General features: G+C 33.3%; 3 protein-coding genes across 4 annotated transcripts; 2 read left to right on the top strand and 1 right to left on the bottom strand.

Moving 5' to 3' along the window:
• The first annotated feature begins 1,410 nt into the window (after nt 1-1,410).
• Nucleotides 1,411-6,501, top strand: LOC114173827 (protein argonaute 7-like). Its single transcript, XM_028058455.1, has 3 exons — nt 1,411-1,901; nt 3,432-4,668; nt 4,832-6,501. The coding sequence occupies exons 1-3, from the start codon at nt 1,631-1,633 to the stop codon at nt 6,288-6,290; spliced, it is 2,967 nt and encodes a 988-aa protein (XP_027914256.1). The 5' UTR covers nt 1,411-1,630; the 3' UTR covers nt 6,291-6,501.
• A 7,010-nt stretch (nt 6,502-13,511) lies between these two features.
• LOC114169966 lies at nt 13,512-15,315 on the top strand. The gene is made up of 4 exons (XM_028055386.1): nt 13,512-13,726; nt 14,083-14,205; nt 14,433-14,535; nt 14,630-15,315. Exons 1-4 carry the CDS (start codon nt 13,632-13,634, stop codon nt 14,870-14,872), a joined length of 564 nt encoding a protein of 187 aa, XP_027911187.1. The 5' UTR covers nt 13,512-13,631; the 3' UTR covers nt 14,873-15,315.
• Nucleotides 15,316-16,664: 1,349 nt separating this feature from the next.
• On the bottom strand, nt 16,665-22,817 carry LOC114173537 (probable protein S-acyltransferase 22). 2 transcript variants are annotated; one of them, XM_028058004.1, is made up of 10 exons: nt 22,519-22,817; nt 22,113-22,382; nt 21,902-22,015; nt 19,911-20,318; nt 19,537-19,605; nt 19,383-19,454; nt 18,732-18,860; nt 18,500-18,580; nt 18,210-18,395; nt 16,665-17,710 (listed from the first exon to the last, which is right to left on the bottom strand). In XM_028058004.1, the coding sequence occupies exons 2-10, from the start codon at nt 22,152-22,154 to the stop codon at nt 16,931-16,933; spliced, it is 1,881 nt and encodes a 626-aa protein (XP_027913805.1). In that variant the 5' UTR covers nt 22,155-22,382; nt 22,519-22,817; the 3' UTR covers nt 16,665-16,930. The 2 variants fall into 2 exon arrangements, with proteins under 2 accessions (XP_027913805.1, XP_027913806.1); XM_028058005.1 differs by lacking the exon at nt 22,519-22,817 and having other exon boundaries at nt 18,732-18,900; nt 22,113-22,171.
• Nucleotides 22,818-26,859: the final 4,042 nt, after the last annotated feature.

Below are 26,859 nucleotides of genomic sequence, written 5' to 3'. Positions count from 1 at the left end.
AAGAAAGACCTTTGTTATCAGCAATGTTATTAAATTGCATCCCTATTACTGAAAAATGTTCATAGTTCCAAACTACGAAAGGAATCTTGTATGTGGTGTGGTGATTCTGGGAATTGGCAATAATAAGCACAGAAATATGGCAGACACAAAACCATGAAAAGGGTGTGATTCCTCATGCTGTATCTTTCATGGCAGGCATATCTCAAGTACATCAATAATAAATTAAAGTTTTGAAATTTGTTAGGTAAAGCAAGTGTAGTCTGATTCCACTTTTCACAACCATATCTTATATCCATATTCCATATACAATGTACAGAAGAAGGTAGTAATAACTGTCACAGTTGAATCTGTAAAATAAAGTCACCATACAAAATCACTTTTGAATTAATAAACATGCTTATAAACATTCAGAGTAATAAAATTAATTAACATTGTACTAACAGAAGAGTGGACACAAAGCAAAGTGAAGGTATAGGAATCATCACAAATTTAGGGTTGGCTACAGATTAAAGTCTGTGATAACTCACACACTCAATTTAGTAACTATCATTCTGCAACTCCTCAGTTCCCAGCCATTAAGTTATATTTTTTTACCCCTTTAGTTATTCATGAATAAAAAAATCAAATGGACCCAGTTAACAAAATGGCTGTGGAATGTAGGTTTTAGTCACGTTGGTCCCCTACACAGTTAATGCAATATTATATAAATGTTTTCACTTGATAACAACTAATTAAGCTCCATATTAATATGAAATCATTTCGTACATGTCAAGGTTTCATGTAATGTAAAGTTGATTTTGCCCAATGAGAAAACTGAGGGTTAGGGAAAAAGTCTAACCATAAATGTGTGTGGTCAATTATTGTTAGCATGATTTTGAGAGATAAATTAAACATAGTTATATGGATAATCACCTTTTTATGCCATAAGCAAGAACCATATGTATATATGTGTGTGTGAATATGATCATTTACAAAATAAGAGTGAGTAGTTGAACTCAAATATTGCCTAAGGAGCTATAAAAGAATGAAGGAATGATTATGAAAGTAGGGTATAATTAAATTGAGAGTTACATCAGTAAGTATGGACAAAATTATGGGAAAAAAGATACTGTAAACAGCATTAAAGCCAATAGAGAGTAGTGGAGTTATGTGGTATGCATTCAAAATAAACTTAATGCTCCACATACATAACATTGTCCCATCATCACATTCAACTTATGTTTGTCTCAACAGACCCACCTTATGAAGTGCATGAATGACCCTTTTACGTCCCACCACCACTGATCATGTACACTAAAGATGAGGCAAATCAAAGGATTTTAAATTTGATTAAAATTAACTTAAACAAAATTAGGAAGAGATAAGCATGACATAATAATAGTCTATGATCTTTGTTCACAGTTTTTATAGTTCTAATGAAACAGCCTCTTAAATCTTCTTTCCTTTGCTGTACAATGAATCTAAACACATGATGTTCTAAACAGAACATTGCTTGCTTCTTTGTGATCTTATTATGTTCAAACCTGTACTCAAAACTCAAAAACCAGACAAAACAAAACCCATGTTCTTATAAACTCTCTCTGATAGCTTTCTCTCTTCATTTCCTTTCTTTTATTCTCTTAACCAAACCATGGAAGAGGTAGAGGAGTGCACCAATGCTAACCAAAAATTCACCACCAGAAGAATGAGCTTCAGAAATGGAGTGAACTCTCATGAGCATCACCGATATCACCACCACCATCATCATCACTTTCAACACCATCATCATCTGCAACTGCAACAACTTCCTTTCACTCCACCCTTCCCTCAAAACCACATCATCAAATCAAAAACCCATTTTCACAAACCTCCATGCAAACTCAGTAGCTCCCCCTCCCTTGCTCCACCACCACTTGCTCCTGGTAAGCACTAGCATTGTTCCCTCCCTTCCAAACTAACCCTTTTGTTTGCATTCTTGTTTTGCTAATTCACAACCCAAAACATTGTTCTCTTGGAAAAAAAGTACAATTTTTCTTCAACTTCTAACAAAGGAAAAAAACCACCATGGCAATACCATGAAGAAAACATTTCTGCCTAGTCCTTTTCTATGTTATGCGTATATTTTCGAAACATTTTGGTATATCTCTAGAGTTCAATCAGAAGGGTTTGGTCCATGTTTTGCATTCGTTTGATGGTTTTCATGTGAAAGTTATACGGTCTTGGTGGGAAAAACAAACTCCATATCAGTGTGCGACTTTGAGTTATGTTTCAATGTTGATTTGGTCAAAAGTAGTACTCAGGTGTATTCTGTTTTATCAAACAGTTGAACAGTTGTGGGAGAAAATGTTCAAGTCTCTTCTCTCTATAGTATTTCACGATTGAATTTTATTCACTCAACATCTTCTTTGTTAAGACTTATCTGCAAGCTAACGATGTTGAAAGCCTTCCTTCTTTTACCCTTTTTTGGTGCCAGTAAGTTGTTGGAAGGCGGTATTAGCATATTCTGAGGTATGGTGGATTTTCCTATTCACTATGTTGTCCCTTCTTTTACTTTTTTTTTTTTCTTCTTTTCCTTTTCATTTTTTCTTTGTTGAGTCTGTATGGCTATATAAAAAAAAAATGCAAGATTGTTCCAGTTTCAGTTAATTTTGGTTGGGATGTGAATTTTAGTGACCATAGATATTAAATTTGTAAGTAGTCAAAAATTTTAATTAATTTAGAGTGTAATTCACTGCTAAACTATATTTTTTTATTTATAATAGAAATTATTTTAAATATCAATAATTTTAAGTTTATAAATTAGTATTTAAATTAATTATTACTGTGACTAATTATTTTTAGATATTTAAAACTTCTCAGTCGTAAATCTTTCAAAATATGGTGATTATGATAAAAATTAGTGTAAAATTACACAATTTTGATAAGAAAAAAAAAACACTTGTACAGGTTTTCATTAGTTTCTAATTAATTACTTTTAAAAGGAGTGCATGATAATCTTTCTATTTTTAAATCTTTTTATACTATACAAATTAAGGATTTTTAATAAAAATATTTTTAGTACACAAGAAACAAACAATTTAATATTTTGAAATAATAAACATTTACTTAAGAAAAATAAATATATGGTGTTTATGTAAAAAAAAAAAAAAAAAAAAAAAAAAAAAAAAAAAAACTGAATTCTAATGTGGAAACAAAGAAATATCCAACAAGCCTAAAGACTTAGTAACTCGAGCTTACCATACTGTGTGGTTGGAAAGGAACTGGACACCAGGAAGGAATTCTGATAAAAAAATATTTTTTGGTTCAAAAGTTTAAAAGGCCACACTTTTGTCTTTGTCTAAAAATGGAAGGATTTAATTCTCCTTTACCTCTTCCCCTCCTTTGAACCAATCCATTGGCTGCAAAATAAATTGGAAAAATGATGAACCATGTTGTTTCTTACACTGACTCAGCTCCAAAGGAACTTCAGCAGCAATCTAAGGGATCCCTCAAAGGAAATGATGGGAAGAAACTCATTCCAGCAAGGAAGCCACAGTCAGTGCTTGTTGCAAAGAGGCCAGACTCTGGTGGCCAAGAAGGCTCTGTCATCTCTCTTCTTGCCAACCACTTTTTGGTACAATTTGATCCATCACAGAACATATATCATTACAATGTTGAAATCACTCCCCATCCCTCCAAGGATATCGCCAGAGCTATCAAGCACAAGTTGGTTAATAACAATTCTGCTGTCCTCTCAGGTGCTACTCCAGCATATGATGGCAGAAAGAATCTTTTCAGTCCAGTTGAGTTCCAAAATGATAAGCTGGAGTTCTACATAAGCCTCCCAATCCCCTCTGCCAAGCTTGCATCACCTTATGGAGAAATCTCTGACTTGAGAGAGAAGCATGAAAAGCTTAAACTTTTCAGGATAAATATCAAGTTGGTCTCAAAAATCAATGGGAAGGAGTTGACTAACTACTTGAGCAAAGAGGGTGATGACTGGATTCCACTTCCACAGGATTATCTGCATGCTTTGGATGTAGTTCTTAGGGAGAGCCCTACTGAGAAATGCATACCTGTTGGAAGGTCATTCTATTCAAGTTCAATGGGAAGAAGCAAAGACATTGGTGGAGGAGCTGTTGGATTGAGAGGCTTCTTTCAGAGTCTCAGGCCAACACAACAAGGATTAGCTCTCAATGTGGATTTCTCAGTAACTGCTTTCCATGAGAGCATCGGAGTGATTGCATACCTGCAGAAACGTCTTGAGTTCCTTCGAGACCTTTCTCAAAGGAAGACAGCTCAATTAACTGGTGAAGAGAGGAAGGAAGTTGAGAAGTCATTGAAGAACATCAGGGTCTTTGTTTGCCATAGGGAAACTGTTCAGAGATACCGTGTCTATGGCTTGACTGAGGAGGCTACTGAAAACCTTTGGTTTGCTGACAGAGATGGCAAGAATCTGAGGCTGGTTAATTACTTTAAAGATCACTATAACTATGACATACAATTCAGAAAATTGCCATGCTTGCAAATTAGTAGGAGTAAACCTTGTTATCTCCCTATGGAGCTTTGTGTGATCTGTGAAGGCCAGAAGTTCCTTGGAAAACTCAGTGATGATCAGACAGCACGAATACTCAAGATGGGCTGCCAAAGACCGGGAGAACGAAAAACCATTATTGAAGGAGTCATGAGAGGAAATGTTGGGCCTACCAGGTAGTTTAATTTCATGTTACTATAGTACCATGTTTTCTTGTTGAATAGATATTATTTATGGTTCTTATGTACTTTCTATGGATCCTTTGGTTGTTTATTTTGAAATATTCATAATGCTTTTTGAATTAGTTTCTAATGTATAAAAATGTAATCTTTTTGGCAGTGGTGATCAGGAAAAAGAGTTCAATCTCCAAGTGTCCAGAGAAATGACAAAGTTGACTGGCAGAATTCTTTTCCCTCCCAAACTAAAGCTTGGAGATGGAGGTCATGTGAGAAACTTGACTCCTTCGCGCCATGACCGGCAATGGAACCTTCTGGATGGCCATGTCTCTGAAGGAACTACTATTGAAAGGTGGGCACTGATTAGTTTTGGGGGCACGCCTGAGCAGAAGTCCAGTGTCCCCAGATTCATAAACCAGTTATCTCAAAGGTGTGAACAATTGGGCATTTTTCTCAACAAGAACACAGTTATTACTCCCCAGTTTGAATCAAGCCAGATTCTTAACAATGTCACCCTTTTAGAATCTAAGCTCAAGAGGATCCAGAGGACTGCCTCAAACAATCTCCAGCTTCTTATTTGCATAATGGAGAGAAAACACAAAGGGTATGCAGACTTGAAACGAATTGCCGAGACCAGTGTTGGTGTTGTGAGCCAATGCTGCCTTTACCCCAATCTCAGCAAGTTGAGTTCACAATTTTTGGCTAATTTGGCCCTCAAAATCAACGCCAAAGTTGGTGGATGCACGGTTGCTTTGTACAACTCATTGCCTTCACAGTTACCACGTCTCTTTCATATCGATGAGCCAGTGATATTCATGGGTGCAGATGTGACACATCCTCACCCTCTTGATGATTTTAGTCCATCTGTTGCTGCTGTTGTCGGTAGCATGAATTGGCCGACAGCAAACAAATACATTTCAAGAATAAGGTCTCAAACACACAGACAAGAAATCATTCACGATCTTGGTGCAATGGTGGGGGAACTTCTCGATGATTTTTACCAGGAGGTAGAGAAACTCCCCAGCAGAATTATTTTCTTCAGAGATGGAGTCAGTGAAACTCAGTTTTACAAAGTGTTGGAAGACGAACTTCAGTCAATCAGGTGTGCATGCACAAGGTTTCCTGGTTACAAACCTTCCATTACTTTTGTAGTTGTGCAAAAGAGGCATCACACAAGGTTGTTTCCCCTTGAAACTGACCACTCTTCAACTCAAAACCATTTTCTATATGAAAACATTCCTCCAGGGACTGTGGTTGATTCAGTGATCACTCATCCAAATGAATTTGATTTCTACCTTTGTAGCCATTGGGGTGTGAAAGGAACAAGTAGGCCAACTCACTACCATGTCTTATGGGATGAAAACCAGTTTACTTCTGATGAACTGCAGAAACTGGTTTACAACTTATGCTACACTTTTGTCAGGTGCACCAAGCCAATTTCTTTGGTGCCTCCAGCATATTATGCACATTTAGCTGCATATAGAGGCAGACTCTACCTCCAGAGATCAGAGTCCTTAGGTTTGTTCAGAAATACATCTACGTTATCCAGAGCTGCTCCTCCCAAGACAGCACCTCTACCAAAACTTAGTGAAAACATCAAGAAGCTCATGTTCTACTGCTAGTGACAACTCTTGGCTAATGTCATTTATTTAAATGAAATGTAATCAGTTGATATAGCATGTGCAGGATATCAGTGATGCAGGCTATTGTGACTGTATTTTTCTGTTCTAGTTAAACTAAGACATTCATAAATATATTAGTATAATTTTATGATTCCTGTAAAAGTTTAGTTACTTCTGAAGGTTTTAAGTTCAGCTCAGTTAGAATGGCCCTTGGATTCTACATACTACTTAAATGCTATGCATGTTTTAGATGAATGCTAACAAATTCAGGTGTGAATAAACAACTGATTAGGCAGAGAGAAAAAAATAGCTTCAACCAAAAGACAAAATGCTTCGGTTCCTCACACAATCTATAATCTTCAATTTTCAGGTATAGGTAGTTGTGCATCCAATCTGTGCATGCAGCTTTAACATGTTACCCTGACAAACGCGAACTACTGGTGGTACAAAAACTAGACTAATAGCACCTATTTATATAACTGTAAACATGACTTCATCTAGGTACAATAGTAAAGAAATGAAGTCAAGTCAAAGAAAAGTAGAACATAAACGTTTTCATCTCTCACTTCTTCCACACAGTATATACATTTAAAAAGCTGTTAAACATTATTACAAACAGATAATAGGTGTGATTAAGAAAGGTTGTAAATATAGATACAACAAGTGGCATTAGTAAAAGAACTCGACCATTGTTTTGGCATGCAGTTTATGCAACCATAGCTTTGTACATCTCTTTCACTTCTTCAACAATACACACTGAAAAAGTTGCTAAACAAAATTGTACACGTAGTTAAAAAGGGGTTAAAAAAAACACATAAAGTGGTATAAATGAAAGAACTGGAGCATTTTTTTGGCATGCAATGCAACCATGAGAGTGTATGTGGCAGAGTAAAGAATCCAAATTTGAAAGGAAAAGACAATGAAGTTTATGGGTATACTAAAAATCAGAGGTGTAAAAGACTGTTATTGGACCCACAGGGAATGGTACAGAAGCTCAGTTACAGAATCACACTGCACGGCAAATGCCAGCCCAATTGCATTATTAGAGATGCAGAGACAGAGAAAGAGAGAGATGAAGAAACAAAACAAAAGCCAAGAAAAGAAGGGGTTTGAAAAGGAAGTAAAGTGAGTGTTTTGAAGTTCCCCCTTTGTCCCTTTAAGCTCTGTGATATATGCTTATTATATTCAACATTCACTTTCTCTTTCATTTTACTTTCATAAAAAATTACTTCACAGTTTTCAACCATCATGGATTCATAGTCTCACTCCATTTTTACCTTATAAAAGTCAATATTTCTGTAACAATTTTCTTAGATAATTGACAGACATATCTATTAGGAAAATGAATTTCCAACTATGATTATATCATTAGAAACAAAATAATAATGATACTTAGTATATGGAAGATGTGAATTAAAAATTGAAGGTTAAAAGCAAAGAGGTTTTGTTTTGTGTGTTAGTTTTGCATGTGGAAGAGATGGTTTTCAGAAATGCAGGCCCATGGGAAGGGAAGGGACAGAAAGAGTGAAAAATGAATATGCCCTTACTAAGATCCTACAACATACAACTTCACTCTCCCTTTGGGGTCCCACTACAGTACACCTTAGATTCTTTAATTATGTTAACCTCTTTTCTTTTTCTTTATCGTATATATCAAATTCATGAATATTTCTAAATTATTAATAGAAGTTTTAAATTTGTTCCGCCATAGTCCGTTAGAACACTCGGAACCCAAATACGGGAAACTGGGTACTGTGATAATACAAGACTTCTTTTCGGTAATGGTAGTGCATGAATTAAAAAAGATAATGAATATGATATGTAATTATCCGTTTGTTAGATGAGGAGTATATGAGTATTATGGTATTCAACTTGTAGATACCTTTATTAGTGAATTTTATTTGAATATTTTCTATATTCAAATCATCAAAAAAAAATTATTAGTGAAACAAATATTAGTCATGCAATAATCATTTAAAATTTAACTTCAAATATTTCTACTTTTTATTTATTTTAGACTTTAACTTCATATATTTTTACTTTTTATTTATTTAAACTTATAAAATTGATTTTGTAAAACAATAATTTTTTAAAAATTATATTTTGGTACAATTCATTTAAATTTTCTTTTCAAACAGACTAAATTTATTTACATTAATATTTTATTTAATAATTTGATTTAAATTGTACATAAAAATTAATTTTTTATCTTAGTTTATATTTTCAAATAATTTTATCTCAAATTAAAAAAATAAAATATAAAAATATATAGGGTATCGATCCCCACCCATGGTATTTTGTACTGATAAAAAATGAGTGACAAGAAAGAAATATGAGTAGCGGGTAGGCACTATCCTGAACTTGATGTTAGTAGAAGATGGCAAGTGCACCGATCACACGTAACAAATAATAAATATCGTTCATTTCATAAGGACTTGTGCAACATATGACAATTCTCGCAATTTATAATTCAATTAGACATCACAGTTCACAAAAACACTAAAAAACTCTTTTTAGTACTTTATCAAACAATTGGTGTGCAACAGAAATTTAACCTAAAGTATTTACAGTTGTCAAAATTAGATTTCATCAACTTCATTCTTATGCATTCACAAATATCTTAATTCCAATTTCATGCTAAAATCAACTCGCACCAATACTCAAATCTTATTCCTAATAACTTTGAACTCGTCAATTTCTAATTTCTTGAATCCTAAACAAGCAACCATGCATCAAGTTCAATAGTCTTAAGATTATTAAGGAAACATGTTTTATATCTAGATACAAGTTCCATTAGATATTCAATTTTAATTTTAGTTTAAAAGACATATTTTAACACCTCAATAACCACATACAAATGATCAAATCATAACAAACATTTAAACACAAAAATCAAATACTATTTTGAATTGAAAAAAAAAACAATATATATATATATATGAATAAAGTTTTTGTATATCAGAACTTTTAAGTTTAGTGTAATTCAATCTCATTAAAGTTTATGAGGTTATAATAGAATTAAACATGTTAAGATCACGTTACATGAACGTTTCATGTTACACATTGGTATCATCCTTGATGCTATTCATTTGTGACAACCTATATGACTATTGATGGGTTTAGCCATGAAATAACAGAGGAAGATATGTTAAAATATATAATTATAATGTCATAATTTACGCATTAAGGATCCCAACTTAAAAATATCAAATGATATTAAAGTTTTTTTTTTTCAATTTTGCATATGAAGAGTTATAGAAATGTGTGATAATTAAAGAATAATTTTATTTTGTAATAGGTTGATTGAAATATTTTAAAATAATCTATATTTATGAATAGGTTAAGATATTATAGTATACAAGGTTCTTATTTTTTTTATTCTGACATCCCACTATTGTTTTAATCAGCAAAATTATTACTAAATGATTATATCAAGAAATATTATTGAGTATTATCCAGAAGGTCAAATCGCTTTTTTATCTAATTATTATGAGTTTATACATGTTTTCTTTTATAATTATGGCAATTGCTATAATAGATTTATGATTATTTAAATGATAATTTTTTATTAAATTAAATTTTGTTCATATAAAATCATATTTCAAATATTATTTTTTAAATTTATTGGCCTCATAGACCATCAGAATTTTTTTCTCTCAAACAAAACCAGTTTATTATTTAAATATAATTTAATTTTGTACGAGATTATATTTTCAATATGTTTTTTTCTAACTTTGGAGGTTGTTTGTGGCGGAAATTTTATATTTTTAGGAACGAATTCTTAAAAACATTGTTCTTTAGTATTATAGATTTGTATATTTATTTATAATTCATTACTTTATTACAAATTTATATATTTTTTTAATTTATGTGAATATAAATTAAAAAGATAAGTTTAATTTAATATTTATATATTAATTTAGAATAAAAAATTTGAAGAGTGATTATAATAAATAAGATAATTATGGTAATAGAAAAATTTGTTATTATGGTTTTTTTTTGTAAAATTAATTTTGATAAATATACATATATTTATTTAGTTAAAATAGTTTATATGATATTTTGTTGTGTGTAATAAGTTAGAAAAATAAAATTAAATAATAATATGATTGTAGGTGGAAATATTTGAAAAGAAATTTAATTAAAGATAAAAGATATAAAATATGAATGTAAAACATTTAGGTTTATTTATAAAAAAAATTATCTAAATTAATATTTATATACTTTTTCTAAATAAAAATTATTTGCTGAAGTTCTTAGTTATTCAAATTCAAATTTATTTATTTTTTTGCTATTTTAAAACGTTTTTTAAGAAAATTCTATACTTTTTTAATATTCTCTTTAAATAAGTTTTTTTAGAAATAAACCTAAATGTTTTAAATTCATGTTACTAATTTTTAACTTTCCATTAACTATTTTGCATTTATTTCCAGCTACAATCATATTTTTATTTAATTTAAACTTTCTAACTTATTCTACAAAAAATAATTATTACATAAATTATTTTAACAAAATAAATAGACATTTATTAAAATTAATTTTGAAAAAAAAAAGAAAAAACATAGTTATAATAATTTATTATGATAAATTTTCTATTATTATAATTACAATATATTTAAATTATCTTATTTATTATAATTACTTTTCAAATTCATTATTTTCAATTAATTTGTGGATACTAAATTATATTTTTTTTTAATTTATGTTCACATAAGTTTATAAAAAATTATAAATTTTTAATAAAGTATATTTATTATACATGTAACACTCATCTTTTTCCAGAAACACAATAAAACCCACTCTCATTTTCTTCTTCTCTGCAAACTCAACTCTCCCCTTTGTCTCCCTCTCTCTGACCCTTGCCTCCATCTCACCAACCTTGCTTCTTGATTAGGTCCTGAAGAAGAAGCCACGCCTGAGCCCTCTGCTGCCTCCACTCATAACCTCTCATCTCCTAGGTAAGTTTTCCTTGCAGCTTCAATTCTGAACTCGAAACTCAACTCGAAATTCTGCTTCCATTCAGAGTCTAATCCAGTGCTCACCCTTCCTGTGTGATTTGATGATAAATTCTTCTAGGTTCGGCTGAGGAATTTTGCTCCCCTCTCCTAGGTTGTCTTCACCCAAACTTTAGCTCAAGAATAGGTAAGAGAAGCTAACTCTGTAACTCATTTTGATGTGAATTGTGTTCGTGAGTGTTTTAATTGCATGATTACTTGTTCAATTGATGTTTGAGACTGCTGGTGTGTGAATTTGAGTGGGGGATGTTCTTGAGCGAGCTTGCATGTGCAGAACAGGGGGGATTTCCTGGTAGTTTCGCCTAGGCGAGTTGGTCTCGCCTGAGCGAAAATACCAGAAACTCACCCCTGTCATTGTGCGAAATCTCGCCTAGGCGAGCTGGGGTCGCCTGAGCGAGATAGCATCTCGTCTAGGCAAGCCAGTTTAGCCTGAGCGAGAGTTCGCCCAGGATTTGTAATTCGCCACTGTATGATGTCTCGCCCAGGCGAGATCAACTCGCCTAAGCGAGATAGACTCTCTAGCTTAGGCGAGACTCTCTAGCCTAAGCGAGATCCCCTGCAGAAGTTAGTTTTTCTCACTATTTGGCTTACATGATGCTATGTTGATTGCTTTAAAATGATGATAGTTGATCTTGTACGTGATCTTTATGCATGATAGACTGTGTGATGGATTTGAGTGCGAATTTGATGTGAATGGGAATATGCTGGAGTTAGGATCTCAAGGGAAATCCTAAGGAATGTGGTTTTAGTGAATGTAAGGGCATGAAGACTCAGATTGGTGACATCCTAACGCTCATAGTAACCATTAAGACTCAAGTAGAGTATGATGGATTACGTCGGGGGGAATAGCAGGAGGTCCTGGTCTATGATTCGATCCATCATAGAGGTGATGGGATTTACCTTGGGAGTGGTTAGGTGAATACCCCTTGTGCCTAAAACTCTGCAGAGTTTAGGAACCATCTCAAGTGCAAGTCACCAAGAGCTCCAATGCCACTTACATAATCCGGATATCGAATCTAGAATGATGTGTGGTGTTATGGTCAGGATAAATTGGATGATTTATTGGATTGTGAAATGAAAGTCTGTTTTCTGTTTCAGTATGAAAATCGCATGACGTGCTCTTGGTTCAAGTTAGCTTACCCTTCTAGTTCTATTGTGTTCTGTGTGTCTTTTACTTTTGCAATGATCGTCCTTATTGAATGGCGTGAGCAGATAAAAGTGCAGGCGAAGATACACCCTCTCTTGGCAGGCGTTGATTGGGTTTCCTGGATGTTTTCAGCGGTATTAGTCACATGTTCCTCTAGTAGATGCTTAGGGTGTTTTGTAACCCTTCGTTTAGTGTAAGTTGTATGTATGGTTATTTTGAGGATGACTGTATCATATTTTATACTGACCCACGTCATCATCTGCTTCTCAATTATTAAAAATTTAAATATTTTGTTTAATAGTTTAAAAACTATGAAAACAGGATGTTACAATACAAATCTATAAAACTATTAAGAAAATGTTGATAAGAATTTGTTACTCTACAATTAGAATTTTAACAGAAAAGAATTTAGCATTTTGCAACAAAAAAATTACACTTCAACAATAAAAGACTGGAAAATTAAAAAGGAAAAAACGTAATGATAATTTAGTATTTTGCAACAAAAAAAATTACAATTCAACAATAAAAGGATCTAATTTAAAAAAGAAAATACAGATGATATACTTACGTCGATAAAATTAGAAAATATCAAAAACTTATTCATCAGAAGGAAAAAGGAAACGGTGTATATATCCATTCTAAATTGTTAGATTGTTATATATATGAAATTGCAAAAAGTTTAATTATTATGTTAAAGTTAGACTTCTACCATGTTAAATAAGTTTATGACCTTTATTAATATAACTGGGTAAAATTTTGGATTTAATCTCTAATAAATATTTTTCTCTAATTTTATTCTATTTATTTTTTTATTTAGTATTTTTTAAGTATATTTTATTTATTAACATGATATTTCAAAAACTTACTAACGAAATTAAAAATAATAATAATAAATATGAATACATATTTTTTAAAGACCAAATACCAAATTTGTAAATATTTCAAAGACTAAAAAATAAGAGAAAAGTTATTACAAATTAAATGAAAATTCCATAATTTTTCTGAGAATAAAAAGTATTTAAATGTTAAATAAATAAATAATTCAACTCCAGTCTAACTTCTGGAGCAAATACTCAGTGACCACCTTACACATGACCACGCATTGCTAAAACCCCTTCTTCTTTAGACTATTCTCATATTCCACACTGCAACACCCAACACCAAGAACCAACCCAAACGATGTCGTTTATGCGCGGAGATTTACTTTCTCAAACAAGGAAGCTCGTGAAGGGTTTGGCCAAGGCACAACCCGTATGGCTGAAAGCCATGGAACAGTTTGTCTTCTAATTCAGATTCATCATTCTCTTCCATCTTTTCCTTTGCATTTTCATTTTCCCTTTTTCATTTCAGAATCCCCTTCTGGGTTTTTCTCATCCACCCCTCTTTTTCTCCAAAATCCTACCTTTTTACTTTCCAAATCTTATTAATGTTTTTCTTTTTCCTTAATTATAATGCTCGGAATGCTCAATTCTTCACTGTCGCTCTGCACTGTACTGTTGATCATTTTTGGGATTCAATGAATTTTTCTTTCCAAGCTTTATTTGAGCATGTCGATTATCCTTTGATGGCTTTTTATTTTTACCAAAGGTTTGAAATTTTTGTAATGTTTTGCTTTTGACTGTGTTACCAGGGCGCCACCTGCAACATTTCCTCGAGTTGCAGAAAAAATTCCGACCATCACTCTTCCTGAGGATGCTTACGTGAAGAAGTTCTATAAAAAGTATCCGGAATCCAAAAGCCATGACCCCATTAGGTATTGTCCTTTTTCCTTGTCTCTAGTTTCTGTTCCATTTGTTATGTTCGAGCCTATTCTTGTTTCTGTATTGCTGTAGATTAATTTTTTTTTCAATGTTGCCTCCATTTGCATCAAGAAAACTTTAATTAGGCTCTAACCCATGTCTACCTTTTGATGGAGGTAAAGCAGCTGAAGCATCAAATGAATTAATAACTGATTCAGATACATGATTAATGTTTGGACAGGTTTCATGCTTTTGACCCTCCTCCATCTCGTATCTTTGCCTTGAGGGTTCTTGAATTGAAAGAGCATGGTGTTAGTGAGGAGCGAGCAATGGCTATAGCTGATGTATGTAACCCAGTTTGGTTCCTGAACAAGGTGTCTCTACAATTTGTTTCTCTGACAATGAGTTGATTGTTTTTCTTTGATTCTATCTTTGTAGATGGAATATCTGACAGAGAAGAAGGCGAAGAAGAAAGCATATAGCCGTTTGAAGGAAATTGCACGTATTCAAGGAAAGAGACCTCCTCCAAACCCATATCCTAGTGCTATCAAGGAGATACAAGCTGAGGAGAGGAAATATGTTCGTGATCGTTTCTTCAATCCCAAGATGCTCGAAATTGTGAAGCAACAGAAAGCCGAGGCAATGGAGAGATTCAATGCGCGTGCTGGTGGTGATTGGTGACTTTTATGGGGGAAACTTACACTGCATTCAATCTTTGCCTCTCACAATAATGTTTATCATTCACCCACTGAAAACTGCATACTTCTTCTTCTTCCCTCCTATGAGGTGAAATATTTATTTGTTGTAATAGATAAACTGCGATAGAAAGTTTTGCAAAATTTCATGTGAAGGTCATTTCTTCCAGGCTACTCAAGTTTTGCTAGCAGCAATTACTTGGCTTGTTCTTTTGTTGAATTTGAACCTTAACCAGTTTTTGATGGAGTGTCTGTGTGCATGCCATCACTAAAATGTGCTTCCTTTGGTAAACACAGGGTTTGAAAGTTGGAGGACAAGGTTAGATATTCATGAGAGGATTATGTTTGGACAATTCATATTGGATGACGTGTTTGTATTGTGTATGTTTCAAACTATAGTTGTGTAGAACACAATCAAATTACTAATGAGCATGTGAGTGATAAAATGTTTATTTATTTTGTATGTATAGTTTTCATAGAAAGGAAGCAAATTATGTTTTATAATAGAATAATGTAGATGTATTTTTTTTCCAAAAATATAAAAATTAAATTAAATGCAAACGTTAAAATGAAAAAGAAAAAATCATTAATCAAAGAGGTTAAAAAAACACAGATTTTAAATTTGGAGTGCAAAATTACTTTTCAGATTTTGTTATGATAATTTTAGTTATTTTAATAATAAAAAAGCACTATCCGCACACTACTTGTTCTATAAGCTCTTGTACATAAGTACAAATAGGTATCATGTAAACAAAATACCTAAAAGAAGTTTTTCACATTAAAAGTATTCAGAGAAGTCCTTTTATTATAAGTTTTTGTGCATAGGTTTAGCCAAACAGAACCTGTGAAAAGAAAACACTGTTTTCTTATTGGATGAATGTACTATTCACAAGAAATATTTTCAAGAAAGAGGAAGAGATTATTAGTCAGTGAATAGTTTTTTTTTAAAATGATACAAGATGGTGGAAGAAGATGATTAAGAGAATTCATTGAAGATTCAATCTCACTACCTAGGATAAGATTAGAGAGTGACAAGACTAAATTACCAAATTACTCTTTTATTTATACTTATTGTCCTTATTATGAAAAAACAACATAATAAAAATTAATAATACAAATAATTTATTATGGTTATAATAAAAATTTATTACTTCTAAAATTATTATTAAAAAAAATTATGTAAATAAATTATTTTTTACCTTATATATTAAATTTATTTTCATACAAAATATATTATATTATTCATTTTTTTTATAAATGACTCTTATATTTTCGATCATTCTATAAAATTTATAAAAAAAATTCTAAATCATTTATATATAAATTATATTAGACATTTTGAAAATCTAACTTATTTATCTATTAAAAAAAATTTAATGTCACATAAATTAATTTAATCACAAACTTTACTTCCTAATTTATTCTAAAATCACATTTAAACCCCTTGAAAAAAAAAACACTAACTTTAATCTCTGCGATCTCTTCTCCCAAAAGAACACAAGCCTAACAATCAAGTTATTCATGTTCTATGCCCGCTTTCTATAACATTAAAATTGGATAAATCATGAGAATTAGGAATATACTCTGTAGTAAACACTTTAAAAACAATTCTCATGCATTAAAATTGTTTTAATCACGTCTTCAAATTATATTTTTCAGAAAAGTTTAGTGGTATGGTCCATAAAAACACAAGTAAATAAGTTGATTTGAGCTTGTAAGTTAAAAAAAAAAATGTATGAAGACAACTTAATTTATGAGAGGACTTGGTTGATAAAAAGTTTATCAAAATAGGGATCACAAAACAATATATTGGAAAGCTGAAGCTGATGAGTTACTGTGACCTAAAACTTTGTACATGGGTTTCCACTTAGTTCCCACTTAGCCTACCACCAAAACTCTGAGGGGCATCAATTCAACCTCAAGAAGGTGAGGGTTAAGGGATGTTGAAGTTGAAGTACCTTTGAGCTCACAAATCAAAGAATCAACAATTCCCATCAATATAATCTTAAAACACTTTTGTCTAATTAATCAACACCCAAATTGGTCACAAATTTCTACTATGAACCAGGCTAGATGATGGTTTTGGATCAAAACCTCTCTCCTCTTGATCACCACTGAACAGCAGATTAGTCCAATTTGTGGACCTCTGAATAACCCTGCTGGGAACTCTGTCACTATCTTCCCCACCAGAGGCCTCATACCCATCACTGGTTGATCTTGACAGAGGGATTCCCTTCAGGTTTGCAGCACCAATGGCAGAAAGACTAGCAAGTCTTCTTGCTTCTTCGGCTTCCGTCGAAGAAACTCGAAACGGGTGAATGTCCGGCGAGTCTAAACTGCTTTCCGGCGAAGAAGCAACAATCCCACCTGAGCTTGACACTGCCTGACTTGCTTGAAACACACCACGTGCTTCCAGCTGCAGAGGTGCCAAACTAGATGGTCCACTGAATCCTTTGGCAATGATGTTGCTGGAAGAAAATTTTGGTATGGCCTCCATAGGCAGATCGGCCGGAAGACGAATCCGTTTGCCTGCCCGTCGTCTGTTCGTCTCAACCCTAGGGCTCATACGCCGGCCGCTGCTGCCGGAGTTGTGGTCTGGTTCCAGCCTGAAAGGCTCATTGTTGTGTCTTGTCACAGGCTGAAGAATTTTCGACTTTTTTCTTGCTTCTGCTGCAGCCTTGGAAACCTCTTCTGCATTCAACCGTGCCAGCGTCCATGGACTGATTTTGACTGCTCCAGGGTTCTTTTTCTTGACCGGTTCATCCCTCGCTGTCTTCTTCCCCAAAGAGCTTACAGATGCCGTTTCTGGGGGCACTACATCAAACTGCATAATGCAAACCATCATATCTACGGAATTCTGCTATCACTGAACTTTTACGTTTTATTCAGTAACAATTTTCAATAAGTCATTCATTCAAATGATATGTCAGACTTTGATGCACCTATCAGTAGGATACTTTATTGATACTTCAATCTATGAAACACATACTTTTATCATTTCAATAAGTTATACTTTGTTATTTTGACAATCTCTAAGAAATGTGACAATTTGGATCCACAGTTTTAAGAATTTCTATACGTTTTTAAGTGTATATCCGTCAGTATCTTGTTTTCAAAATAAGCATATGGTCATATCAGATAAAATCATATGTGATAGACGTATAGCATTCATGCATCATAGGTGCCAGGTACACACAAAATTGAAGCATTATGTAGCAGTGCTGTAAATGGAAAATCTCATAAGGAATTCCATGCAGAGGTCCTAGTGTAAAATACAGAAATATAAGCCTTGACTAATAGTAGTAGTGAAATGAAAATGTTACCTGATCTTCAAGGAAGAGACGTGGCGGTGTACACCATGCACCGCGATGGAAAGTAGTAAAGGAACTTGCACTGCTCAATCCAGTGAGTGAGCTAACAGGTGACATTTGGGGACTCTGCTGACCTCCAATTTGCTGCTCCTGCTCCTGCTCCCTCAAAGCTATGATGTAATCATATGTGCTGATTCCCTGAGTAGTCAAATGACAATAATCATAATATTTAGTACTAAAAATCTTTGTTGTTTCAAAATGAGATGAATTCGTAATATGCATCCATTTATACAATTGCTTACCTTTTTAATGAGAAGAATGTGAAAGAAAAACAGCTGCACAAGGGGTAAGGTAGCAATCATAGCCAAGATGGTGCAGACTGCCTGTGAAAAGAAGAGGGTTTGTCATGGATAAGAATAAAAGAACACCGAAGAGAAAGAAGTTAAAGAACAGCCAACTACAGAACAAAGAATAGATATTTAGTGTGCATAGTAACCACATAATATGCACCACGAATGTAAGCAGAATGCTCACCACGACAATGACAAAGGGAACAAGAGAGAAACTGCTCCCTAACTTGGAGGAGATATCCACAGAAAATTTCTTCTTCTCAACAAAACAGCAGATAAGCACAAGTATCCCAGTCAACCACTGAAGTATAAGCTGCAATCCCAAGCCCAAGGTGCACAAACCATGCACATACCTGTCAATAGTTAATCAAAATGAAAATGACTAGGAAATTAAAAATGCTTACTCTGGGGTTTTCTTCAGGTTTTGGCATGTTGCTTCCAATTAGTTGGGCTTTAGGACAGTAGGACAGTTCAACTTTTGACACTTGATAGTATGAATATCAGGTGTTTGACACGGAAACTAGGGAAACAAAATATATAAGCATGTTTCTCGGTTTCAAGATGATGCAAAAGATACCAAGTTTTGCTGCTGACTAAGATCTCATCTCCTTGTCCAGTTCCAGTAAGAAGGGGTACTAAGGCAGTCACAAAGTAATATGAAGGGATAGTATCTTGCAAATAAAGGATTTTGGAATGCTGGTGATCTGGTGCAGAATTATACTTTGTATGGCCAGGGTAGGGTATGGTTTATACTCTATACATAGTTGCAGAGTTTATGTAATGCAACATTTAAACATGTGAATGGCAAGAAAGGTATAGGCAGAATTTTTCTTACCAAGAGGAGTGCAGCAACCATAAGGGTGAAAAATTTTCTGTAGTTCCTTTTCCCAATACAGTTGTTGAGCCACTACAAAATCCAAGAAGCAACAGTCCTTTCAGAGATAGACATCAAATAATAAGCAAAGAAAATAGAATTTAGATTATCATACTCTGCAATGATGATCGAAGCGATCAACACACTTGTCACAGACTCTACAATGCTTGCTGTACTTGAAGACCTGTAACAAAAGTATTCCGCAATGGTTTAGCTTCTTTCATTACCAAAATTGACAGAATGAAACCTCCAAGCATTCATGTAATGCTAAAAATATACACATTTCAAGATGAGCACAAATTTGTAAGACAAATGAAATTCTTAAGTATTAGATCAAGGAATACACGTGTGGTACATCTGAGTTCAGCTTGCAGGATTGTTAACATGAAATTTTATGTTCTCCCCTAGTGGCAACATATTTCGGACAGAACTAATACAATAAACATGGAGGAACAAACAAAGGTTTTCAGTCAAAATGCTTCTGCTCACCTCAACTTCACACAAACTGCAATAGAACATGCCATCTTCACTAGCTTGTTGATCACAAGATTCCTTACTTGAACTTGAGTAGCCACAGATATAAGCACAAGGAGAGCAAACCAACAGGAGACACGATGAAGAAGGTGAAGATGATGAACTTTTCTTCTCTGCAGAAATAGCAGCATCTTTAAAACTAGCTTCAGTTCCCAATTCTTCCTTTTCCACCGATTTTGGACCAACAGTTGAAGCATTCCCATCATGCATTGATGAAGTTGATTCCCCTCCTAGTTTAGAATTCTTGAGCCCATCAAGCTGTTTGCTATCAGGAATTTTAAGATATTTTTTGGACTTGAAAACACCAGGATCCGCAGGATCAGATGCTGCACACCAAATGTACAGTGCAAAGACACATGTAATCTGGCAAGAAGAGAGGTGTTATTAAACATGACAATGTCCTGCGTGCAGTTTAAGATAAATACATAGATAGTTCCCATTTTTTACAAGTCGATATAATTAATATCAAAATAACAATTTGTCACTCAATATTGGTTAAGCATATTGCAAACACATTCAAAGCCAGAAATATTGACCCACGGATAGAATGATGCAAGCTTTGTAGCAGTTAGCAGTCCTAAAAAGGCCATGGGTGAGGTAGGCTACATTGATCAAATCAAATGATATCATATATAATATTATGTTACATATAATTATTCAAATAGCGCACAGAAACCAGAAGTTTGCCAATCAATTTTGCTAACTATGTGTTTGATGCAAATTACTCAACTAAATGCAAATATTTTATTGCAGCTTATGTTCATGGATTTTTTACCACAACAATTCATTTATTGAGAAGTTCTATAATGATCTTGAAACGGCTTTCATCAAAGTTCTAAACAAACTCAGCTATTACTCAATAGCAAATCCCAAACTCTCAAGAGAGCACCTAAATCATTATCAGCAGCAATCTCCAAACGAAATCACCTGCAAGTTGCAATTGTGATGCTATGTTCCAACAGCTTTTGGAAGACTAACAATTTGAATAGCTCTCAAATTTCAAAAAAACCAGTATTAACACCATAATGTTTGCGCATTGCTCCCATGTTTTTCTCTTAAAATCTTAAACTGAAAAGGTCAAGACAATGCTAATGATTTAACAATTGCCATAATGACTAGCAAACAGAACTATCTCAGTCATTGATCAATGTGTCATCAGAAATCATGCATAATAGTTCCAATTTCCACATTGAAGAGACAGGAAGACAACTCTAGCAAATTGTCACCCATGTTCAGATACTGACTGCTTGTACATTTAACCAGAATGTGGACGCTATTGCAAAATTCAGTGCCACCCTCTTTAAGTAGCAAGTTCATGGTAGCTTCCATGAATATGTCCCAGTTTTGACCAAGGGAGTGCTCAGTAACTTTACTTGTATCAACATCCCTCCAAAGAGGAGGGTGATTGCCAGAATTATGAACAAGACCAAAAAAGGAATCTGATAAAAAAAAATTCAGTGCTATCTTGGATTTAAAAATATCAAACACGTTTGAATTTGGAGAATAATTTCCTAACACACATACATGTGCCTTGTTTGACATCAATAACAACAACAAATATGAAAAATAGCACAGTTTAAAGCCTTGATTCCTTAATTACATATCTTCACAAGGCTACCTCACAAAACATTGTCAAGAATCAGTTCATTAATTGGGAAGATAATTTAATTACGGGTATACAACAAGGGTTCAAATAGCCTCTCATAATATATGCAGAGACAGCTCCATACTATACTAAATTGAACACGGTTGAAATGCTAACAAAAAATTGCATATATAAAGTAAGGAAGAAAAGGGAGACCAGATTAGAGATTAAGATTAGAGACACATGAAACCAAAACCTTGAATCAGAAAGCAACAATCACAGATCTCATCACACCTTCCACTAACTCACTCATATGCAGTGAAATGAGGAAAAAGCAGATAAAGGTTAAAGATTGGGTTACCAGGGGTGTGTAGAGGCCCATGACAACATACTGATACATCTTCTTCCCAACAAAAGGAGCAAAAAATACATAGAAGGCAAATCCCAGAGCCAAAAACACAGCAATAGCCACCACCTTCACAAAAACAAAATATTTTCAAAATGAGAATCCGCCCCACTGAAAAGAAAAAAGTAACAAATCCAGTAAAAAATAATAAAAATTAAAACTTTACCTGGAGAGGATGATAAGGTAGCTGCCATCCATTCTTCCTCATCTTTCAGTATGAATGCAAACACAAACTCTGAAGCGGAAGTACACAAAGTACAAAAAGCCACACAAATGTAGGTAGCACCAACCAGAAAGAGAAGTATAGAGCACTGCTATTCACCCTCTTTCACCACTTTCCCTCAAGTTCATTTCTAGGGAAGGGATGAAAACCCAAAGATTTCACTCCGGGACCAGCAAAAACACTTAACTTGCAATGACATGCTGGTACAAAGAGCTGGCAGAAAGAGATGTATCAGAGAGAGAGGGAGAGAGACAGAGAATGGGTCAGATTTTGTATGTGAAGGGAGAAGTGCTAAAGGGTATGCAGAGTGAGGAAATGTTTGTCTGGTTCACCCAGAGACAAACCTTACCCAGGTCATGGAAGATGTAAAGAAATGGCCTTTTTCTGGATTTAGGAGTTGGGGTGGTTTTGTTGCTTGCAAAGCTTTTTACTTTTGCTGCACAGAATAGATCTCTATGGGGTGGGAATGAGTTTTGATTTCCTTTCTTTGCTGTGAAATTTACCTCATCTCATGACCCACCCTTTTACTTTTTGGGTACTAGTATTACCCTCTGTGTTGTGCTGTGCTGTGCATTACCTTTTTCCATAGGCAAAATCATGTGTTACTCGCAAGCCACTGCCATCGACAGTTGTTTTGGTTCTGCTTTTGTTTAATTGCAAACAGTTCCTCAGGAAACGCACACACGCGTTCTCTCTCTCCTTGTCTTCATCATACAATTTTTATTCATTAATAAAGTAATAAATTGTATAATAAGTGTATTCGAATGTAATTAAATCCAATGAGTAATAACAATCTCACTGTTTTGTGTTTGACCAGGTTCGGCTTTCTTTATTACTTGTTTTTCCTTGTACTGTGCAATGATACTAAGAAATTACTATGTTGGAGTTTTGCTCTTGTAAGGTGGGGTAACACTGTCTAATTGTCACCCTCAGAAAATAAAAAAATAAAAAACTCCGTTTATGTTATGAATGGGTTGTGTAATTGAAAACATGTTTAGTTCAAAAATGATGAATGGATAAGAAACTTATCTCAGGTGTGTACTCAGATCAGTTTCGTCAAAAGTGTTTATTCAATTCTGGTTAATTCCTAAAACTAGGAGTTTAGTTTAGAAATCAATAATTAAACTGATGAAATTCAATTTTTAATACTTCAATTCAAGTTAAACGTATAAGAAATAGTATTTAATACTTTTTTTTGTATTGAAAATGATCAATGTTTATTTAGATCATTAATTTCCATTTAATATTATTTTTTTAGTATGTAAGTTTATTTTGAATAAGTTACATGATGAATGGATATTGTTTTAATTAGTTATATTTTTTTAAAACTGCTATATTTTAATTCAAAGATAAATATAAAGTGAGAATGATATGAAGTAACTGAAAAAAGAATTGCCAAATTGTTTCATCAGATTTTGTTCGATTTCGATCTAAATTAAATGTGTAAGAAATAGTATTTAATGTTTTTTTATTGAAAATGATAAATGTTTATTTAGATCATTAATTTCCATTTAATATTACTTTTTTAGTATGTGAGTTTATTTTGAATAAGTTACATGATGAATGGATATTGTTTTAATTAGTTATATTTCTTTTAAACTGCAATATTTTAATTCAAAGATAAATATCAAGTGAGAATGATATGAAGTAACTGAAAAAATAATTGCCAAATTGTTTCATCAGATTTTGTTTGATTTTGATCTAAATTTGTACGGAATATGTATTTTATGATTTCGTTTATTGGTTAGTCCACTCAAGTTTAATTTGGTTGTTTATTTTTTAATCTAAATATATATAATAATATATAAAAAGGCATTTTTTTATGTGTCCATGTTTTATTATTTTAATTTTATTTTTAATTATTATTTTAAAAATAAATTAATTTATAAATATTTTATCTTTAATTATTATTTTAAAAAACCTTTTTTTGTGTTTAATAATTATTTTAAAAACTTTTTTATGTACATATTTTATTTTCTAATTTTATATTTAATAACTATTTTAAAAATTAATTATAATTTTTTATTAATCTTAATTTAAAAAATTAAAAAATGTCAGCATCCGTGTTTTTCCTAGTTCGTATAATTTTAATAATTTGTTGAGGCTCGATTATATACCGTGGTTAATTTTAATTTTGTAGTAGTTATTTTTTTAATTGTTATTTTTATAGATATGGAAAAATGTTAAAGATGATGCCAAAACTTTTATCCGTGCGTTACAAAGTCATACAAAGATTTTATTATTATATTTAGACCCTAACTGAAATAATTAAAAAAAATACAACATTATTTTCAATTGAAAATAAACAAACGTATAGAGTAATATGATATTTTAATAATTTACATAATACATTTGTAAACATTCACATCTTTTATTTTATTTTAAGTTTTAGAGTGCAGTTTATCATTTCACTAATAAATAAATCTATTAATTTTAATAGTATATCATACCCACGTATAAACATACAAGGGCATATTCTTTATTTTAAAATTTAGAGTACACAAATTTATCAGTATTATTAGGTGAAAAACAAACACAAATTAAAATATTATCAAATTTTCATAAAAAAAAATCAAAATATTATCAAATTTTCACAGCATTGTTTTGGTGTTTGTTTCAATCCATAAAATAAATTTTAAAAGTTTGAAAACTTTATTTTCGTGACCAAGTACAACACACCCTTCATGTTGAGTCATATAAATTTTTCTTCTCTTAATTCATTATTTAAAAAAGTGGTCTTAACATCCATTAATTTCATCTTCTACTTTGATTATCATGCATATTAATTAATCATAGTTATAATTTCATAATATAAATATATGAGTAGTTCAAATGTCCTAGTCTAGCATGCCACATATATGAGTCAAACAAAATAAGTAGAAGAATTTGATTCATTGATAATTTTAGAAATATTGAGTACAAAGAGACCTTGATCACAATATCTCTTAGTCACAAAAACATTATTTTTTGCGATAACAATTTTTTTAGATTCAAATGACACTTTAACCCTCACTTTTTCCAATAATGCTAGAGAGATTATATCCACTCTGATCGATGGCACATATAGCACATCACTCAAGGTCAAAGTCTTCTCAGATATGAGTTTTAGAATAACCTTTCCTTTTTCAAGGACAGGAGTTGTCTTGGAATCACCAAGATAAACGTGTTTTTCTCCATCCTCTATACTAGTGTAGAAGGTAAAAGAACTTATGTTTGCACAGATATGCCTGGTAACACTAGAGGTTACCACCCATTTACTCAAATTGGTTATTAGGTTTACTTGTGAAGCGACCACAATAATGGTGTCTTCCCCTTTGGCTATATTTGCCTCTGGTGGGATGGGAATTTCGAAAAATGTTGCACTAGAGTCTATCACCCATTTACTCACATTGGTCATTAGGTGTACTTGTGAAGCGACCACAACAATGGTGTCTTCCCCTTGGGCTATATTGCCTCTAGTGGGATGGGAATTTCAAAAAATGTTTTTTTCTCTTTTGATCAAGTGTTTGTGTTTCAATTGTTGCTTATAGTCGGTCTAGGACGACGGTAATTTCTCAATCAAAAGTTTTGAAGCAAACTCATCGGGTACAATTATGTTCTCTAATAGATATCTTGAAGCAGTTTGTGGTACTCATTGTAACGTCCCAATTAAATGGATAAAATCAATTTAAATAGAACACCACATATAAAAATATTCAGAGAGTGCGAAAACTGGGATATGAGGTACACAGTATCCCAACATATTCATAAAAAAGGGAAAAGGCTCCACACGGCCTAACAAAATACAAGGTCTCGTCAAGAGCGAGAGATCTACTACTACTAAACTCCCAAAAGCTATGGGTCCCCAAAGTGAACCCGATAGACGTCCAAGATTCATCAAACTGCAGCATCTCCATCATTATTACCACTGCCAGAAGTTCTCACATATGCTCACATCAACAAGGTTGATGATCATCGCAAAGGAGGAAACCACACAAGACACACAACCAAGCGAAAGGGTAAGCTAGCGAAGAAATCATCATATCATACACTCAATATACAGTTTAGATATTCAAACATACATAGCAGACATCCACATATGAGGTACTAAACCATATAAAACACCAAGACTTGACCATCCGGATACGCATATCGAGGCACCACCACGTGACAGTGGAATTATGTCCTAGCAGTGAGGCGTCACCGCGAGGCCTTCGCGGAATTACACCCTTACAAGAGGCACCACCACTTGGCCTACGTGAAATTACGTCCTGGCTTTGAGGCACCCCCACGACCCCATGTGGAATTACGTCCTTTCGTCGAGGCACCACCATGAAACTCCCCTTAAGAGGGTCCATGGAATTACGTCCAACCGATGAGGCGCCACCAAGATCTCTCACTACAAGAGTCATGGAATTATGCCCTACTCATACTTTGTACATGATTCACCAACCAATTCGAAAGTTCCCATAATACTAACATCATGCATAACAACCCATCATACAACCCATGCTTTCCAATTCAAGTGCAATTGAACAATATATCATTTACATCCCACCCTCGTTTATAATCAAGACATCATCCCTCAAATTTCCAAGGGAAGCATTCAAGTCAATCAAACAAACAATCACATCATTTGGGCCATTCACGTTGCAGCACAACCTGCCCCAGCCTCGTTCAGGCTAGAAGACCCCGCTCAGGCGAAGATCCC

The sequence above is a fragment of the Vigna unguiculata genome, chromosome 2 (assembly GCF_004118075.2).
Source record: "Vigna unguiculata cultivar IT97K-499-35 chromosome 2, ASM411807v1, whole genome shotgun sequence".
NCBI classification, from domain to species: domain Eukaryota; kingdom Viridiplantae; phylum Streptophyta; class Magnoliopsida; order Fabales; family Fabaceae; genus Vigna; species Vigna unguiculata.
The sequence above is the reverse complement of the archived record's forward strand: the minus strand, read 5'-3'. Positions and strand labels throughout refer to the sequence as shown.